This window comes from Lucilia cuprina, chromosome 4, assembly GCF_022045245.1.
Source record: "Lucilia cuprina isolate Lc7/37 chromosome 4, ASM2204524v1, whole genome shotgun sequence".
NCBI classification, from domain to species: Eukaryota; Metazoa; Arthropoda; class Insecta; order Diptera; family Calliphoridae; genus Lucilia; species Lucilia cuprina.
The window spans coordinates 28,484,697-28,506,323 of record NC_060952.1 but is presented as its reverse complement, the minus strand read 5'-3'; the positions used below and the strand labels follow the sequence as shown (position 1 = coordinate 28,506,323).

The 21,627-nt window shown below is 29.7% G+C and overlaps 2 protein-coding genes across 2 annotated transcripts; both read left to right on the top strand.

Moving 5' to 3' along the window:
- The first annotated feature begins 12,926 nt into the window (after nucleotides 1-12,926).
- On the top strand, nucleotides 12,927-14,564 carry LOC111684229. Its single transcript, XM_023446361.2, has 2 exons — nucleotides 12,927-13,502; nucleotides 13,568-14,564. The coding sequence occupies exons 1-2, from the start codon at nucleotides 13,100-13,102 to the stop codon at nucleotides 13,993-13,995; spliced, it is 831 nt and encodes a 276-aa protein (XP_023302129.1). The 5' UTR covers nucleotides 12,927-13,099; the 3' UTR covers nucleotides 13,996-14,564.
- Nucleotides 14,565-14,959: 395 nt separating this feature from the next.
- Nucleotides 14,960-16,033, top strand: LOC111684199 (protein D2-like). Its single transcript, XM_023446332.2, has 2 exons — nucleotides 14,960-15,201; nucleotides 15,265-16,033. Exons 1-2 carry the CDS (start codon nucleotides 15,055-15,057, stop codon nucleotides 15,739-15,741), a joined length of 624 nt encoding a protein of 207 aa, XP_023302100.2. The 5' UTR covers nucleotides 14,960-15,054; the 3' UTR covers nucleotides 15,742-16,033.
- The last annotated feature ends 5,594 nt before the right edge of the window (nucleotides 16,034-21,627 follow it).

The following is a 21,627-nucleotide window of genomic DNA, read 5'->3' as shown; positions in this document are numbered from 1 at the left end:
TGGTATCGAAGACGATGATTATTGATAATTTCGGTACCTAGATACATTTGTCCAAACTCTTTGTGTTAACACTATTTTATCAAATTCTACAGATTTCTAATTTTATTGTATAACAGCTACAACGAGGTAATTCAATAAATAAAATCTAAATACAAAAATCGATTTACTGTATTATTTTATGTACATGTATATCGTCACCTGAAACATAAACGGCCCTAACTAACTAAAAATTCAAAATTTTATTGTTGATCTAATGTATTGCATCAAAAAAAATGTCCATACCACCAAAAATTGGACTCCTCCGTCCAAAATTATCGATTTTATTGACCAAAAACGAAAGGCCCTATCTATTTAAATATTAAATTTATCGATTTTCATAAACGTCATAGTCAACTATCATAACAAACGATAGGTTTCACTATTAAACTATTTGTTTATTTTTTACTAATAAATCGCGTTGACTAAAACTAACATTTAAATATAAATAGTTTTTTGCTTCTCCTGTAAAATTTTAAAATAGATAGGGCCGTTTGCGTTTTAGGTGACTATATATACTAGCTACACCCAGTGTGTTTCTCTAACCTCATCGTAATCAAATAATATAAATAAATTTTCCAAAAAGTCTCTTATTTATAAATTTTACATAATTAATATTTTAGAAAACTCAAAAAGTATAAGTTAATGTGGAAACAAATACATACCAAAACAAGTAGGAAAGTATAATCGGGCATGGCCGACCATATAATACCCTACACCATGAGTATATTTTTAAAATTTTTACTTTTTATAAAATTTTTATTTTTTATAAATTTTTATGTTGAATATTACCATAATTCCAAAATATTTTAGCAATTTATTGGTAAAAAAAAAACTAAAATTTCTAAATGAGGCTTTATATAGGTCAAATATGGACCGATCCTGGGAAAAGAATATATTTCTAAATAACAGTTAGTTTTGTTGAGTTTCATTGCGATACAAATGGTTACAAGTCAATTTTAGACGTTTATGACATTTTTTGAAGGTTGTTTGTATGGGGGCTAGGGTCAAATAAGGGCCGATCCTTACGAAAATCTGCAGTGTCATTTATTCTTATATAAAACTTATTTGTGCCAATTTTTAGAGAAATAGCAGAATATTTGACTTAATTATGGCATAAAAAGTTTATATCGGGAGCTACGGTTGCATGGGGGCTAGGTGAAATAATGGACCGATTTCAACCATTTTCAATAGGCTTCGTCCCTGTGCCAAAAAACATGCTTGGTCCAAATTTCATAAAATTATCTTGAAAAAACCTTGCGCACAAGGTTTACATGGACAGCCAGCCGGACAGACGGACGGACGGACATGTCTTAATCGACTCAAAAAATGATTCTGAATCGATTGGTATACTTTAAGGTGGGTATTAGACCAATATTTTTGTATGTTACAAACATCGGCACAAACGTATAATACCCTCCCCACTATAGTGGTGTAGGGTATAAAAAACTCCTTTTGTAGGTCCTTATTAACAACGGACTCTACATGTTTAACTTCGTATAATATTATACAAAACTCATCTCATGTTTAACTTGGTGTAATATAATAGAAAACTCAAAAAGTACCGTTTTAAGAACGAAAAAGTTCAATATTATAGAAAATTGAAAAAGTACCAGTTAAAGAACGAAGTACATTAAAATACTCCATTTCTAATTCTCATTCGCATAATTCTCTGAAAGATTAGTTTTTGGTTTTAGTTTTAAAATAATAGAAAATTCAAAAAGTAGTACCAGTTGAAAAACAAAAAAGTACCAAAAGATCCCCTTATAAAAGTTTTCAGTTACCAAATTTTAGGTTTCTAGAATATACGTTCTTATAAACTTCTTCATCTCTTATTCATAGATTCAATATTATAGAAAATTAAAAACCCTTAGGGAGTTTTTATCACTTCACTTCATTTAACATATAAATTGTTTTTCTATTTTCAAAAATTTGTATGAAAATATTTTCAAGGGGGTAAAACGAGTGTGAATATTTAGCGGGTATACCCTACAGCAGTCAGGTTGTTAAAATTGTGGATTATTTTTAAAAAATAAAGCATTTATTTAACTTTATTTTAGAAGATTTTTACTTAATGTTGACAAAAAAGTACTTTTCTACTAAAGAGCTCTTAGGGTAGGAGGAGTTAATATGGGCCTAAACTTATAAATATTGGTAAAAGAATTTCTAAGTTATTTATGAAGAATTTAATCAAGCTATTGTTTATTAGTGAATTTTCACCTTCTAGTCATTTTCTGAAGGCAAGTTTGTATGTGGGCTAGTGCCAATTGAGGCCCGATAATTATAAATATCGGTAGTGTCATTTAAAGTTCTATAAAACTAATTTAATGTAATTATGAGCCCAAAGGCCCTATTTGGAGGGTACGGTTGCATGGGGTCTAGGCAAAATAATGAACCGATTTCAACCGTTTTCAATAGCTTCGTTCTTTACCAAAATAATACTTGGTGTAAAGTTTCATCAAATTATCTTGATAATTTCGACATGTAGAGTGAGTTTAAATGGATAGACAGACGGACATATCTAAATCGATTCAGAAAGTGATTATGATACTTTAAGACGGATGAATGACCAATATTTTTGGGTGTTACAAATATATTTTATATATTGCTGTATGGTATAAAAAGACCAAAAAGTCATTAACTCCGGGATCTACGTGTTTAATTTAATGTCTCTAAATTCTATATTTTAAAGACACGATTCCCAAATGGAGGTCACTTTTTTAAAGTAAAGTATTACGTGATCTCAAGCCTAGGGTTTTATGGACCAGGACTAGGAAATTTTTCGGATGAAAAATAATTTAAAACAGTAAGATTTCAAAACATGTATGAGGGTCCGCTATGTAAAAAAACGATGGAAACCGCTGTTCTAGAGAACTCAAAAATTTCCAGCAGATTTAGTGTTATTAAATCAATAGGTAGTGTGTCATCTCCCATGTTAAATTGCAAATCAGTTCTCTACCTGCGATTTAAAGTCTGGATCTAAAATATGTTATCTTTAAATTTTAATTTAAATTTTTTGTGAGTGTAGTTCTTATCCTAAAAACGACTTTAATATATTTTAAGGGGCATAAAAATTCAATAAAACAATCTGATAACCATTCGAAAAAAGAACATGTTCAGTATATTAATACGAATCGATTGAGAGGTATTCTAATACTAAGTTCTTAAAAAACTTATTCCTAAGGACGCTTTACAAAACGATGTAACAATGAAACAATATAGACTCTATATTTACAAATTTCACAAATTATATATAAATCAGTTCAGTATATGTATTAAACCGAATTAGCTGACTAATTTATGTTATTTTATTAAGTAATTATAATTTTATATATATGTATGTATTTACTTACCTTAATCTTTATTATTAAATATAATTTTTCCTGCAAATAAAAATATGAGCATTAATTTAAAATATTTTAAACATTAATTATTAACGTAATTATTTAATATTATATTCATACGTATATGTAGGATATTCCACAGTAATTTATACTAGGACCCTGTTCCTTTAAAAGCAAACAAATATTCTTTCATATTTTCTATTGAAAACAACAACAAAATTTTTTATTTATTTCTTGCTTTTATTTTAAAAAAGTATGAACATGATACCTTTATAATTTATAACACCGTCCGACAAAAAGATAAAAAAATCATTAGACAAGAGCCGGACAGAATAAACTAAAAATAACACAAAATATTTTACAACTTTTTTTGTTAGCTTGATATCAAATTTGGCATTGTTTGGTCAGTAGATGTATTTTAAAATATATTTTGAAAAATATACCTTTTGAAAGAACACATAATCACAAAATAAACAAGTAAGAGATATTCGGCCATGCCGAATATTATATACCCACCATCAAATCATTCATGTTTATGTAGAATTTTACTGATGTACTCACATTTTTGGGTCAGTAATAAGTCTTAAAGTCATTTTCAGAAGGGGACCTTGGTAAGGTCAATTATAAATCCATTTTCATTAAATTTATGAAAATGATATTATTTCCTATAAAACTTTTTTATGTCGAATTTTATTGCTTTATATATATGTTATGAGCAGATATGAGCATAAATTTAAGTTCTCATTAAACATGTTTCACCGCTATTGATACATCTCTTAGCGATAAAGTTATTTTTTGAAGGGGGCATTATAATAGGGATAGGAGAAAACGTGAACCGATATTCTTACTTTCAATAAGGATCGATCCTTATAAAATTTGATAGGGAGATTTTGACTCGCACGAAACTTGTGTATGTAGAATTTTGTAGTAATGAGCGTTGAATTCGTTGTCTAAAGGGCACCTTATTAGGGGGTTAGATAATAATGGACTCATCCTCATAAATTTTAAGAAAATGATTTTAGTTCCCATAAAACTTTTATATGTCGAATATTATTGTTATATATATGTTTCTTAAGGTAGATATGAGCATTAAAGTCGTTTTCTGAAAGGGACCTTGTAGGTAGGATAGGGTCAATTATGGATAGGGTCAATTATCCTTATAAAATTCTACAAAGAGATTTATGAGACCATAAAATATGTTTGTGCCGAATTTCACCGCTATTGATGCTTCTCTTAGCCAGTCATTTTCTGAAGGGGACTTTATATGGGGGGTAGGGTCAATTATGGACCGATCCTTATAAAACTCTACGAAGAGATTTATGTCACCATAAAACATGTTTGTGCCGAATTACACCGCTATTGATGCTGCTGTTAGTCAGTTGTGAGCGATAAAGTCATTTTCTGAAGGGTACTTTGTATGGGGGGTAGGGTCAATTATGGACCGATCCTTATGAAATTCTATGAAAAAATTTATGTCCCTATAAAACATGTTTGTGTCGAATTTCACCTTTATTGATGCTTCTCTTAGCCAGTTATTGGCGATAATGTCATTTTCTAAAGGGGGCCTTATATGGGGGCTAGGCGAAATCGTGGACCGATATTGCCCATTTTCAATACCAAACAAACTACATTAACTATAAGTATCTGTGCAAAAATCAGCTCGCTAGCTACTTCCGTTTGGACTCTATCGTGTTTTCAACAGACAGACAGACAGACGGACAGACGGACGGACATGGCTAGATCGTCTTAGAATCTAATAAGGACCCAGAATATATATACTTTTATGGGTCTTAGACGAATATTTCAATGTGTTACAAACGGAATGACAAAAACAATATACCCCCCATCTTTTTTGATGGTGGGTATAAAACATAAAAACGCGGATTTTTTTCGTTAAATTTATAGTTTGAGACGTATATCATCCGGTTTGTGTCTAATTTAAAAATAAAAATAATGACCAATATGAGGAATTTTAGAAAGTGTAATGAAAATTAGCTTCTCCTTAGCATAATTAGTAAAGGATTAAATATCACTGAAAATATCGTATTCGCAAGCGAGATATTGGGAGTCAAAGGTTATTTCTATAGAAAATTTAATTCCTTCCTTTGATCCTAGCATTTGAATTTTCTAAAGGGCTACTTCCATTAACATTTTGTCTATACTACAAAATATCTTAAAATGTTATTGATTATAATTCATTTCTTACAGTTTTATTAGATTTTTGAAAAAAATTCTTGAAAATATTTGTGATAAATCTGACATCTGTTCACCACGTAACGTTAGAACGTTGTAAGGAAGACCCTAAACATTTTTAGAATTTTTTTTAATAATGCAAATTATATATATTATTTAATGAGCAAAATTGTCGTAAACTAGAAGTGTTACTAATAAAAAAAACTGTTAACTTTGGATGTCACAGCACATACTCGTTTTTAAATTATACATAAAGGTTTGGGAAAACTTTTAAAACTAGATTTTAATTTAGAGCAAAATTTAAAATCTTGATATTAAATAAAAAGTAAATTCTAAAAAAAAAAATTTATACATAAATGTAAAATTTCTAATTGGCAAGTACTTCTTGCATGTCCTTTTGAAAATTGCAGTCATTTCACTGAAACTTCGCCCACTTTAAATTATTGACACCTTCGATTTAGTTATCTCTAAAATTTTAACTAAATCTAAACGTTTGTTTGTCGTATAAACTAGAGTCATAACTTATACGGTTCATTTTTTATGGACTCCTAAAATTAGGCATATCGATTTCGGCGTTAAGTGTATTTTTGTGATCCTAAATTTTGACTAAAAAAAATATGTTTGGGGACTTTATATGTTGGAAGAGGCCTTTATATGACTGGTAGGGTCAATTATGCAATCCTTTACCGATTTACCCAAGAAAAACTTCACTTGCCCGGTAGTAGGCAAGTAATATTGTAGTAAAATGGAAGTACTTTTGGGGTGAATAACTAATTATTTTTGTTCGACGAGGTTCAAAAACTAACTGGTTACAAATGTGTTTGCCCGACTTTCTTGAGATGAAACCTGACTCTACATTTACTTTTTGTATTGATTAGACTTTCCCCTTACTCAGTTATTTTATTGTACTTTTTGGAAAAGTTTTTTACCCTTACTCAGTTATTTTATAGTACTTTTTGGAAAAGTTTTTTACATAAAAGTATAAATCGACTTTAAAAAAAGACTAATAAAAACTAATTTTCTGAAGGGGACCTTATATAAAGCCTAAGCGATTTCCGGGACGAATATTGTTCATTTTCAATACCCAACAATCGGCATCAACTAAAAATATTAGTGCAAAATTTTAAAACTCTAATAACGAATAAACCGAATAATTTTTTTTTTTATTTAACCGAATAATCAAAATCTTTCCTTTTTAACAATTTGCTTAAAATTTTATAGGAAATTTAAAAATTTTTTGTTTCTAGTTTGAAAAAAATATTTGGTCAAGTAAAATGCCGTTAAATTCAACATATTTGGTTATTTTTAATAAGCATAAAATAGTTCTAATTATACAATATACCTATAGATAGATGACTTTCTATCCCAGCAAAAATTTAACTTCCAGGGTAATTAGAAAAGTAAGTAGAATTCGAAGAGACATCTACTTCCTTTTCTACTACAATAAGAACTTATTTTTGTTCGTGATGTCCCAAATAATGGTTTTCATACGAAATACTATTTGTTTTTCGGCAATCTATTTTTAGACATGCAATCAAAAGAAATGAGCAAGTTGTTTTTGAATTTGTTTATTTTATTATTTAGTCTTGACTAATCACAAAGTTAGTTTAAAAGTGGCGAATAAAGTTACAAAGTAATGAATTCTGGAAGTCATTGAAAGTAGTAGCGGGTGCAAAGTTTTTGCTTGGATGCTTGGAAATAAACTAAAAAAGGGACACACAAATAGAATATACCTTAATTTGTTTTTTATCAAACAAATAATTTTTAAAAATTATATATGTATTTGTGTATTTATTAACCTACTTACCGTCAGTATTACTTAGTAATGACTTACTTTTATTGTCGCATTTAATTTTTCACACGAACCTAAAAAAAGTATTTTTGTGTTAGAACTATTAGTTAACGCAATGGACGTATCCTCATCGATATCGATCGATCAAAACAAAACTTACTTTAATTCAAATTTAGAAGCGATCGCATTAAGTACATATTTAACTTCCTATTTGTAAACGTGCGCTGGAAGTACTTGTCTCTTAATGTCATCTCTTTACTTTTCAATGGAAGTTTTTACTGTTTAATTGATGTTTTCATTCAAAAAATGCAATACTTTTTTATTGACAGTAAATAATATGTGTTTTTGAAAAACTAGTAAAAATATTCGGTTAATCGAATAATTTTATATTATCCGATTATAAATCGGTTGAGTTAAAACCTGAAATAATTATTTGTCGAATAATGCTCGTAATTTCAACAAATAGGTATCTATCTGTGCATAGTTACCTGATTTGAAATACATGTCAACTTACACCTTTAGTAAAATTACCTATTAGTTATTTTACACTGTAGATATCTATTTGTTAAAATTACGAACATAAACCGAATACTCTAGTATGTACTCTGTCGTGTTTTCAACACACATACATAGACGGACATTGCTAGATCGTTTTAGAATCTAATAAGGACCCAGAAAATATATACATACTTTTATAGGTCTTAGACGAATATTTCGACTTGTTACAAACGAAATGTCAAAAACAATATAACCCCCTACGTCATGTTTGATGACAAAGAAATGCCCATATGTAAATATTATATATAAATAAATACGAATGAAAAAAATTTATTTTTTTTTCTTTTGTCTGCAAATATTTTTTTGCATATTTCCGTTTTTGATAACATTACATAATAAATTTAAATAAATGCATTACAATTCGAAGTAATACCAATGAAATAAACGTATTATTGAATTTGTTTGTTTTCGAACAACTTTTATATATTTATATTCATACATATTTGTTTACTTTAAATTATTTTTAAACCACGTTTATTTCCTAGCAATTGTGTTTATGATCTAAATACATAAAATAATACTCTTTCAGTTATTGATAGAGTTCAGACAAAGTTTGAGTAAATAAATTAAAAACAAATTGTTGTTTGTATTTTAAATTGATTTGAATTAAATAACAATATTTGCAATTATCTAATAAATTGTGTATTAATTAAACATTACGTTTCACAGATTTAAATACTATAATTACATTCTAGTATAGAAGAATATAGTCGAATTATTTAATAATTTCTTAAATTAAATTTAAATAATTAAGATGTTTTTACTTAAAATTAAGATTTTTAAATTATAAATCTTCTTTCGTAGATTATCGACAAGATTTTCTTTAATTAAAATTGCAATAGTAATCATTTAAATACATTACACTATAAATACCCAGCAGTTCGACAAAGAGTCAATGCATACGAAAAAGATAGTAATTTCCACTAATAGTCGTCTCTTTACTGTCCTCAAGTTACATAGAGATTATACTCTTAAAAGTAGTTTTTTTGTTGTATTTCTGAAAGTAGTTATTTTACCCATCTTTTGGAGAAATAATTATTACTTTCTACTAATATACCACCATCTGGTTGACTCAAATTTATATCTTTTGGGTCAATCGTCACATTATTGCCCCATAGTATTCTAGAGAGTAGACACTTGAAATTTTTAAATTTTATTTCCATTAATATCTTACCACCTGGCTGACTCCAATTCGTATGTTTTTGGTCTTTCGTCACAAATAAACTCTTTGTAAACGAGACTGAAGACAGTCATCACTTTAGTGTCCCCTTTGTAAGCGAGAGCGGAGGCAATCGTCTCTTTACTGTCTCTTTGTAAGGCACAGAGTGACGATTGACTTCCTCGTTGGACAAGCCCATGTTAAAATGGTTGGTCACCTGGCTAGTCAGGTGGCTAGGGCCCACCACAAGTGGTAGGTTAAATGGTCAGTTCGGGACTGTCCCGTCGAACTGCTGGGTAGGTTGACATAAATGTACACCCCTAACGCCAATTGAACTGAAATTTTTGTTCACTTCATATTTTCATACCCCTCGAAGGGAGAATTGCTATCTTGAAATTGATGTGAATAATTCATTCACAATAGTTCAATTTGTATGCAACAGCTGTTTATTGTTTACATACAATTCCATCAAAAAATTTCACTTTATCAATATGGACAAATCAGTCATCTTTGATACCCTGAAATTTACTTTAAATACAGTTTGTTTGTTTTTATTGTCCTGGCGGTACCTATGGTGGCACCTCATTTTCCTGGATTGCAATTACACTAAAATGGAGTAAGTTTATTGAGAAGGGAGGGGGTAATTGTTTTGTTTTAAACTTCTAAGAAATATGGTAGCAATTCTTCTTGAAGTTTAAAAATAAATTTTGTTTGCTCAAGATTTTGTTTAAAGGATTTAATTTCGATATTAATTAGAAATTAATGCATATATTGTTTTTTATCTAATATGGAAGATAACTTCCCTATAGTTTTCATTTTTACTATCAATTTTTACACACTAATAATGTAATTAATGCCATTTCTGACATTTTCATGTTCTATTAACTCTTTGCAAATAATTTCACTTTCATGTTTTAACACAATTTGAATAAACGACAAATTGTTTCAATCATAACCCATTTACCTGTATTCTATTTACATATACATACGTTGACAAATATGGTGTCTGTCATTTCAAAGAAATTACTAAGCAATCAAGAATTAGAATGCATGCTACTATACTATATTGGAAAAGTATTACAATTAACTATGTATGTACAGTGCCCAACATACGAACTCGACTACGTTGGGCATAGAGGAGAATGTTATAGAAAATGGGAAAACAGGGTCAATCCCAGTATACTCCTGATCTCAGTTCCTGATTATCTCCAATTTTCTGAAGCACAAAGACCCAGGCTCTTAAAAAACTAAAAACTCAGAACACACCTAAAAAAGAGCACCCGTTTTTCTGAAGCACAAAGACCCAGGCTCTTAAAAAACTAAAAACTCAGAACATACCTAAAAAAGAGCACCCGTTTTTAGTGTCAATCCCAGTAAACTCCTAAGAATATATCAGATTATATTTCATTCTAAAGCAAAAATAACCTGACTAGCAATTGGGACCGTTGTACCTCCCATTTAATAAAAAAATCGTTTATATTGGAAACTATTAGATTTAGAACCATCAATGTTTGTTCAAAGAAGATTAACATCCGTATGAACATTTGGGTAATAAATTGGAGTACTAGCAATATGACACCTCCCATATGAATTAGATACAAAAATTCCTTTATCTGGAAAAATGGTACATTTAGAATCTTCAAATTTTGCACAAAGAACATTGACAATTATAAGAACATCGGAGGTACAATAATATAAAAGTGAAAATTTGAGGGTTAAATGGTGGGCATTCATTAGGGGGCCATCTTGCAACTCTTATATGAATAACACATAAAAATTCGTAAAACTGGGAAACTATTTGTATATCTGGGGAACTATTTTGCCCAAAGAACTTGGTCGCAGATGTGAGCATGGAATGGCGAGTAGAGTACCTCGCATATGAATTAAAAGAATAACTCGTATAACTTGAAAACCAATATAGTCTTCAAAATCGTAATATGGGGTTAATATAAAGTTCATAAATTGCTAGTACATACATATACCATTTTAACATGGCATTATCCTACAAAGAAGTCTGTCGTCACTCTACAGCCTACAAAGAGACAGTAAAGAGACGATTGCCTCCGTTCTAGCTTACAAAAAGGACACTAAAGTGACGACTGTACAAAAAAAAACAACTTTTAAGAGTATAATTTCTAGGTTACTTGAGGACAGTAAAAAGACGACTGTCTCCACTCCCGCTTACAAAGAGGACATTAAAGTGACGACTGTCTTCACTCTTGATTACAAAGGGTACATTCGTGACGAATGACCCAAAACAGACGAATGCATTGACTCTTTGTCGAACTGCTGGGATTCTATATAATTTTTACAAATTATAAATTATATCTAATATGTCAAGGCTAAAGTAAATAGTATAACATCAATACAATTTAAATTATTTTTGGAACAATGACCTTGTGTTTTCCATGATAATATACAGCTTTAACCTACACCATCTCTATGAAATTCAAAGTTTTTAATATTAAGTATAGCGATCGTAAGGTGTCTTCTGATCACTGCAACACGTACATATTTATTTATATAAGTATATTTATGTGTAAGTCTGAAAACGGTTAGGAATTTAAAAAAGCTAAAAATATGAATAAAACTAAATAAATGTTTTAACTACATAAAGTAATGAAAGTTGTATAACAAATATGGTAAATAAGAATAAATAAAAGAAGGTGGTGGACAAAGAGGAGGAAATTATAGATTTGCCAATATGAATTACGATCGAATAACGTGTCTGGTTGTCTACAAATGTTACCAAAAAAAAACAATAAACCTAAAACGGATATTAAAATAAATTTTTAATTTTTACTCTATAAATATTGTTAAATATTTGTTGTAAAATTCTTTTATGAAATAAAAAACAAATTTTTTGGTTACTTGTGTCAAACTTTGGGGGGTTAGAGGGGTAGGAGTTGAAAGAGAAAAAGTTTTTATATTTTTAATTTTTGGCACCCATAACAAAAACAAATTAAAATGAAATTTTTTAACGTTCAAATATGAAATTGTTTTTTAGTTGCAGTTTGGCAGAGTGTCTTTTATGTATGTGTGTATGTCTGTCTGTTAAACATATTTATGTGTATTTGTTTTATTTACTATATTTTAGTTTATTGTATTTTATTATTGTCACTTGTAATTGAACATCGTAAGAGTATTGAGTTTTGCATACTAATTAATACTTAAAACAATGGACACAATAACAACAACCTCAACATTGTAAAATCAAAAGTTTTTAATACAAGAAGTACGACCGACAGACAAATTGAAATTGAATGAATAGCGGTTCATAGTGGAAAAAGTCGACATTCAACGCATGCGTGAGAGTGTTTTTACTTTGCCTTTTTTTGGATTGAAATGCAATTGCTGGGGAGGGAAGTTGTCGTAAAACATTGACGGTTTGATCGTTATGTTATGATGAAATCAATTGATTTGAATTGGCTTGCTTACTTAGTTAGTTAGTTGGTTGATAGTAATTTCAATATTTGGCATACAATTGAGTTTAGGTATGAAAGAAAGCTTACTTCAGTTTAGGCCATTACCAAAAATTTGTTTTTTTTTTTTTTTTTGTTATAAAATTTTGAAAATTATTAATTTTGATAGAAATTGTTGTTGATAATCAATACTTCCAATATGAACACAAAATTTTACAAAAACAATATAATACTATAGACTAGACTCTTATTAACTATAGAGTCAAATATATTGAGACTTGGGTCATTCGTTATGAGGTATGAAAATAACTATTTGTAATTTCCCGTATGGTCTTTTTGGTTTTGACGCTCTTAAGCAAAGTGTACTAATAGTTGTTGTTATTGTTTTCACTTCTTTTAGGTCGTTTTGTGTGCATGGGGTATGTGGTGACGTTTTTTTGTATGGGGGAGCGGCAGTATAAAATCATCAGTATTTGTTGAAATTGATATCATTGTTTTCATATCAATTCCATTGTGAACACCAGTAGCACAATACAGTTTAAGGAATAAACCTGGTTTTATAATTAATTAAACTAAAAAATAATATTTGTTAAAAATGGCTTTTCGTTTTACATCCTTTTTGGCCGTAGGCTGTTTATTGCTGGCCGCTTCTGCTCCCCTCAATGCTGCCGCCATTGATAATTCTGTGGCCGAACCACGCATTCACACCTCCGACGAACTCATCTCTAATATTGTGGATAATTGTTTCAACAGCAATGCCATGCATTGCTTGAAGGAGAAGGTGTTGACCTATTTGGATACTGTTACCGGTGTTGAAGAAGATGTTAGCGGCCGTGCCTTCAATGATGATGTTATCGACAAAGTTATCACCGATCGTGTTGCCCGCATCTTGAACACCAATGAAATCCGCGTAACATTGCCCGAAACTGTATTCGCTAACTCTGTATTGTCCTACCGTGCTGATCGTGGTTTCGATTTGGAAATTCCCCAATCTGAAGGTGAGTTAAAGTTGAGACAAACATTTTAATGTTTACTCTCTAACTTTTACTTTTTCTACTTTTAGCCCGTGGTGATAAGAAGAAGGACAAACTCTTCTTGCCCTTGTTGTTGCTCATGAAACTCAAATTGAAGGTTGTTATGCCCATCTTAATGTCATTGATTGGACTTAAAGCTTTCAAGGCTTTGATCTTGTCTAAAATCGCTATTAAATTGGTTTTGGGTTTCCTCATCTACAATTTGATCCAAAAATTGGGCGGTATGAAAATGACCATGATGCCAATGATGCCACCCATGCCCGCTGCTGAATACGGTGTACCCAGCTCTACTGCCTCCTCTTACGATCCCAGCAGCTGGGAACCCATGAGCGGTGGTCCATATGCCCGTTCTGATGCCCAATACATGGCCTACAGTTCTTATCATCCCAGCAGCAGCTCTTCCTACTCTGGCTCCAGCAGCACTGGTTCTTCCGGCAGCTACAGCAGCTCCTCTTAAATATATCCTCCCTCCATCATCACCTACCCTACAACATTCCAAATGGGAAAGCGAAGGTTAGAGTTTTATCGTAAATCTCTATCCAGCTTTCTTTTCTTTTAGTTTAATCACTAAGTGGTTGAAAAGAAAACACACACTTTGTGCCCTTTCGATAGTTAAACAAACCAGGACAATTCTAGAAACCAAAACATGTGCTCAGCAAGGACATTCAAAATTCTGAGAAAAAAGTAGTAACATTTAAATGCTTATTTATTTTTTTCATTAGTTGTTAAAAAAAAGAAAAAAATTAATTTAATTATTTATATATTTTCACCTCAAATATCTCTTTGAAAAGGAGAGGCCATACAAGTCATTATTTTCAGTTTTTCTAGTCTACCCCCCTTTACCAAAATCCTTTCTTCTATTCTATACAATTCTATTCTATCTCTTTTTCTATCTATTTTTTCTTTCTCTTTTTCGTGCTATCTCTAAGACTATCTTTCTGTATTCTATTCTTTACGATTTCCTTTTTCTAATTTTATTTCATCGCGACCAAATGACATCCCAAAAACCAAAAAAAAAAAAATCAAAAACAAAGTTAAGTTAATATTTATTTAATTTATTAAAAATGCAATTAAAAAATAATAAAAAAAACAAATAATAAATACGAAATATTTAAAAAAATACCTTTGACTTTTTATTCTAAATATTTTAAAACCAATGAAATTTTTTATTAAATCTAAACAAAAGTTTTATATAAAAGCTGCTAATAAAAATCGAAAAACTTTATTTAAAACCGGATATAGTTTAAATAAAAAAAGCTTTTGATATAGATTTTTATTAACTTAAATTCAAGTTGCAGTAATATAACATCCAAAGCTTTATTATAAGCTTAAAGTAAAATTGAGATAAATATTCAGATAAATACATTTATAGTTGTCATTCATATATTAAAACTGAGATTTTAATCAATAAAGATTTCAGTCAATATTTAACATTTAAACAATAAAGATCTCATATACAAATTAAAATAAATAAAAAACATTGCATTAAAAAAAAAACAAGAAACTGTAATAAAAAATGACCTTTAAAGTGGTATTAGCATTATGCCTACTTGGCTTGGTCGTAAACACCGTTAAGGCAAAAGATTCCGAAATTACCAAATTCATGAAACATTTAGAAGTTATACCTGATGTTATTGAGGAAGGACCAAAAGATTTTCTTAAGGTATGAACAATGATTCTATAAGATTTAAAAACGCTTTGTAATAAATTAAAATATTACTTGCAGATTACTTATGATAATGGCATACAGGCCGATAAGGGTGTTGAATTAACTCCTACCCAAGTTAAAAATCAACCAAAAATTGAATGGCAAGCAGAGGCAGGCACATATTACACTTTAATAATGACCGATCCTGATGCTCCTTCACGCAAAGAACCCACTATTCGTGAATGGCATCACTGGTTAGTGGGTAATATACCCGGTGACAATTTAAGTAAAGGAGAAGTTTTATCCGAATATGTGGGTTCGGGACCACCAAAAGATTCTGGTTTACATCGTTATACATTTTTGTTGTTTAAACAACCTAAAAAATTGGAATTTGATGAGAAACATTTAACAAAAACCCAAGCAGCTGGACGAGAGAAATTCTCTACTAAGAATTTTATTAAAAAATACAATTTGGGTGTACCGATAGCTGGCAATTTCTATCAGGCCCAATATGATGATTATGTTTTGGAATTATACAAACAATTGGGTCTTTAAGTGATTTGCTATTTCTTAAGGAAAAATCGTTTTCGTAATTCCATGTATTTATTATAAGTCTTCACAAATTAAACTAGTTTTTTTGTAATTTTTTTTCTTTCAATATTTGACACCATCTTTGCACCAAAAGTAACCAACAAACAACCGGTAGATTAAAAATTTATTGTAATGTTAATAAATCTTATGATTAAAAAAAACAACAACAACAAATTAATAAACAAAAAATAAATACCAACAACTTTAAGTTGTTCATAAAACAAAACCGAAATGAAAAAAAATGTATTAAATAAAGAAATATATTTAAATTTAACAATTTATCTTGTATACAGAGTAGATCTATTATTAGTGTAGACTGGCTAAATGTCTTAATGATTTTTTAATGAATTAAGTAAAAGATGAAAGTAAAAATGGGTCGACATTTGCTTGTTTTTCATGATTTTTATTATCAAGGTTGTATTTTTTTTAATATGACAAATATTTATTTGCATATATGCACGTTTAAATACTAAATATCCATACTATTCCTTACTAGTTCTTAAAACCTGAGTAGCAAGTTCATATAAAGTTGCTCTTAAAGTCGCTAGAAATTAAAGATTTTTTATACCCTACACCACTTTAGTGGGTAGGGTATATTGGGTATGTGCTAATGTTTGTATCGCACAATAATATTGGTTTTAAACCCACGTTACCCACGTTAAAATATACCAATCGGCTCAGAATCATTTTCCGAGTCGATTTATCTATGTCTGTCCGTCCGTCCATGTGAACCTTGTAATCAAACTGTAGGAATTTTGAATATAAATCATTGAAATTTGGTACATAATCTATTGTCCTAGGGACGAAGCCTATTGAAAATGGTCAATATCGATCCATTATATCACCTAACCCCCATACAACTGAACCCCCGAATAGTGTATTTAAACCTTGTAATCAAACTACAGGTCGCAATTTTGAAAACTAATTCACATTTTACTTTTTGTAACAGGTGTAGGGTATTATATAGTCGGCCTCGTCAGACTATAATAAATTAATTTATGAACATACATGCTTTTAGATTGACTATGCAAAAATACACTAGTTGAACATAAATAATTGTTATAAACAAAATATAACTTTATTAATGCGAATATATTATTTTTATTATATCATAAACATTGTTATTATAATTAGCATACGTTAAATAGGAAACTATAGCGCTTATTCATATCAATAACAGTTATTTGTAGTTTGGTTTATATCAGTCAGAATATAGAACTAAAACAGTTAAGAAATTATAGATGATCGTCGAGCTCGGCTATACAGTACGCTACACTAATATTAATTGAAAACTATTAATATAAATATATACAGTAATGTACCAATCCAATTATAATTACTTGTAATTGTAATTGAAAGTGCAGCAATTACAATTCATTGTAATGGGTATATTAGAATTAATTATATAAACAATAACCAATTTAAATTAATTGTAATTGAAGTTTACCAAATATAATTTCTTTAATTACAATTGATCGAAACGCATCGTTAAAGAGCCGATGTGTTCCGATTAACAAAACTTTTATTTTTGTACATATGTTTCAAATGCGACCAAAAAGCGGATTATTCGAGTAAATATTCATCAAATATTTCTCATAGTTGGTCCCAACAAACGAAAATCGTATATTTATATGAATTTCAAAAACAGAGATTTGTATGTTCTGCAAAGCTTTTCTGCAACTAGATCCGAGGTTGACAAAATCAATTGAATAAAAAAGTGAACCTGAACTGTTAAGTAAACCGTGTAAAAATTTTGAAAAAACCTCCTCTTCAAGAAAAAAGCCAAATCGGGCTTTGAAAAAGTCAAAAAAAGAGAACAAACCAACCAGCGACCTCGATACATCCCTTAAAGGACATTAATTAATATAAATTAACATATTTTAAAAGAACAAATACATACATACTACAAAAGTGGCTTTATTTGAAATATATATGGGCAATTCCATACGATTGTATGTGTCATTCGAACGCCTTCAGAGTGGTATAGTTAGTTAGTTAGTTAGTTAGTTAGTTAGTTAGTTAGTTAGTTAGTTAGTTTGAAAGGAGGATGTACATATATACATCAAATCCGAAGAAATACACCTAGGTCTCTATCGGGCTTGTTGTGCGTTCCTTAACCAATGCCTCAGGTGGGAATCAAACCCACGACCTCCGGTCTACCAGACTAGAGCACTAACCTACCGGAGGCCACAGTCAGAGTGGTATAGATTTTGTAAAATTAGGTGTACATGGAAAACAATTTTGTCGTTTTGTTCCATTTAAATTTGCAAAAGGAAGCATCTATTCGGAACCTTGTTTTCCAAAATATGGATTAAAATATGGCGATATCATACTTGACAAAAAACGGAAGTGTTTTTAAAGTACATGTAAATTTTTACAAAAATCTGCGAATAGTGTAATTTCTTACACTATGGGACATATTTTTCATTAGTAATCCATAATTTTTAAATAAAAAGTTATATTATTTTATAATAAAAAATTTTAATGATCGGTGACACATCTTATGTGACAGAAACATATGCATACACACACTTCAACAAATCAAAAAGAGTAGGAAAGTGCAGTCGGACATAGTCGATTAAGCAATTTATAGATAAAAATAAAAAAACTGAAATTAAACTTTGAATTGAACTAGGGTCAAATGAGGTCCAATCGTTATGAAAATCAGCATAAAGGTTTAGACTTATAAACATTTTAGATCTGCCGATTTTTTAAGGGATAGTATTATAATTAACAGAATTATGAGCTAAAAAGTATTATTTTCAGGTCCGTTTGTGTGGCGGCGAGGTATACAAATAGAACCATTTCAAAAATGTTCAACAGTTTTCGTCTTTGATGCTACAAAAGATCATATACCAAATTTTGATGAATTATCTTCAAAAATGCAGAAGTTAAGGGTTTTATTTTTTCAGTCGTGGTTTACCTTTTCATGGAATTGTTTCAAAAAATTTTATTTGAAATTTTTTTATGACTTACAACGATACGACATCGATAGTGAATTGAACAATAGTTTTGAGAAAAACGGCGTGGAATTTTAACTGATCATTATAAAAACCATCTAAACTTTGTATAAATACTAATATAAAACTTAAAAGTGCAGAGTTGTATAGCTAAAATTATGTACAAATTTGTCTTCTGAACCAAAAGTACAACTTGTACCACATTTCATTGAAATTACTTTAAAATGGCAACTTGGACTTTGATTAAAAGAATTACATTTATGGACAAAGGAACAGCGACCATTGGCAATTACAATCATGCACAAAATACGTACGTAAAGATTTTAGAATGACAAATATGTATTTCGAGTTATGTATGTCTTACAGTAAATGAACAATACAGATAATATTGCATGTTTAAGTGCAAAATGATTTACATTGTTAATAAATACAATACATTTTTCAGAACAAAATATATGTAATAAAGCATCAACGGTATTAATTATTTAAAACAAGGTACTTACAATACAACTCAATCAAATTTGGGGGCCTTACAGAAAATAGAAACCTATTAGAATTTAGAATTTGAACTGTAATAATTCCTTAGATTATCGTATTTTTGTATAACATTCTTATGTCTAACCCCGTATAACATGGTTATAACATGGTTGTTAATATTCTAACACCAATAGTTTCTAAAATAAACGAATTATGGTATTAATACATATGGGAAGTGCCACGCCCCTATTTATAGTACCCCTATTTCCTATCATATATATACATGTTGACAGTTTCGTGTCAAGTGACCCAACTTGATGAAATTTGCACCAATGTAGTAAGCCAGACAGCACCAAATCGATTTTTTATGTTGCGTCACTTGACACGAAACAGTCCATGTGTTTATAAATAAAATTGTTCAAATTTAATTTTATAAATTTAAAAAACAAAAAAACTTTGATTTACGAATACTGCGTATGCGATGAAAAAAATATTTAAACAATTGTACTCAAAAGTATTTATGTGATCATTTTTTATTTGACCACCACTGTACGTATTGTTCGTTTGAGTGGTTATTATTTATTTTTATTACTATTATTTTATTTTTTTTTTTTTTGAGAAAATGACTTTATTATCATTGTAAATTTGCTCGATAATAGTTATTAAACTTTTAGTTTTGCCCAAATAACACTCAACAAGATGATAAATGCACACATTGAACTCTATTCAATTATATAAATTTTCTTTCTACTTGAATGCTTTGAAGAGTTATTATTTGAAATATATTGTACACATATAATTTAGTTTTTAAATTGATTAAGTTTTAAAATAGGAGGGTAATTCTTGCGGTTGACAATACATAATAAGAAACCATGAAAAAAAGTTTGCTCTTATCATGAATACTAGGAATTCCACATTTTGTGCAGAGTTATTTTTTTGGAATATAACCCTTTATAGTAAGACATTATCTCAAAACTATTTAGCCATCACAAATAAAATATTATGGAAACTTTATATTAAATGTTCAAATTTATCACCCAAATCTAGTTCTAGGAGAGCTTTAAAGAGATTGGGTTTTTATATCAATTTACATTTTCAATTCTTAATGTTACTGATATAACTGCCGAAGCGAAATGTAGCTATGTAATTGACAAATTTTATTAGAGTCATAACATATCTAAATTTTAATTACCAAACGTTTTGTATTCCCAAAATATCGCCCGTTTTATAAAATGTTCCAAAAATGAATTTGAAAAATCCCGCATATACAATCTGTATGATATCTATCTAAACGGATTTAGCCTGGCTCAGTCCTTTAGAAGTGTATACTTTGGCCTATGTGTGGCCTCCAGTAGTTTAGTGCTAAGTGTCCTAGTCTGGTAGACCGGAGATGGTGGGTTCAATTCCCACCATTGGCACTGGTTAAGGAGCGCTCAACAGGCCTGATAGAGGCCTTTTTTTTGGATTTGATGTATATAGGTACATCCTTCTTTCAAACTAACTATTCAATGGGTAATTTTTGTTATATTCAGTTGAGCCAACCATCAAAATATTGCCGAAAGGAATTCTTTCTTATATTTAATCTTTGAAGGGACCTTATATAAAGGGTAGGGTATGGACCGATCCTTACAAAATTTACACAATATTTTAAGGTTCCTATAAAATATGTTAATGACGAATATCATGGCTATAGATGCTTCTTGTAAACAGATATGAGCGTTTAAGTCATTTTCTGAAGGGGACTTTATATGTAGGATAGAGCCAATTATTGACCGATCCTTATAAAATTTTAAAAATATTTTAAGGTTCCTATTTTATGTCCATGTCGAATTTCATCGAAATAGATGCTTCTTTTACGCAATTATAAGGGGATAGGTTCAGTTATGGACCTATCCTTATACAATTTTACAAAGCAACTGAGGTTGCTATAAAATATGTTCATGTCGAATTTAATTGCTATAGATATTGCTCCCCATTTTTTTTTTAATGAAGAAATTCTATCTAAACTTCTTTGGACAATTTTTGCTAGGACCAATACACAGTTTTACGAAGTATTATGCTACACCAGTTCGAACAAGACGAAAAACTGTCAAAAACCACACAACAAACACAATCCTGATCACACTGAAAAAATAAAAGCGATGTCGCGAAATTTGAATTACAACTACTAAAGGGCCCTTCAGACGATCATATGGATAACTGATAGAAATTATTTGAATTATTCGTCGTTATACTTGTAATGGTAGCAATCAAAGTACAATGAAATTTGTAGATTTCAAAATGTTAACAGTCATATTCTTAATAGAAATAGAAAAATGATTATTAATTTTCAAAAATTTGCCTGCTTAAACATTAAGCTTTAGCAAACTTAAGTTTTTAAAAGCTTGTTCAAAAAATATTTAAATCAAGAATT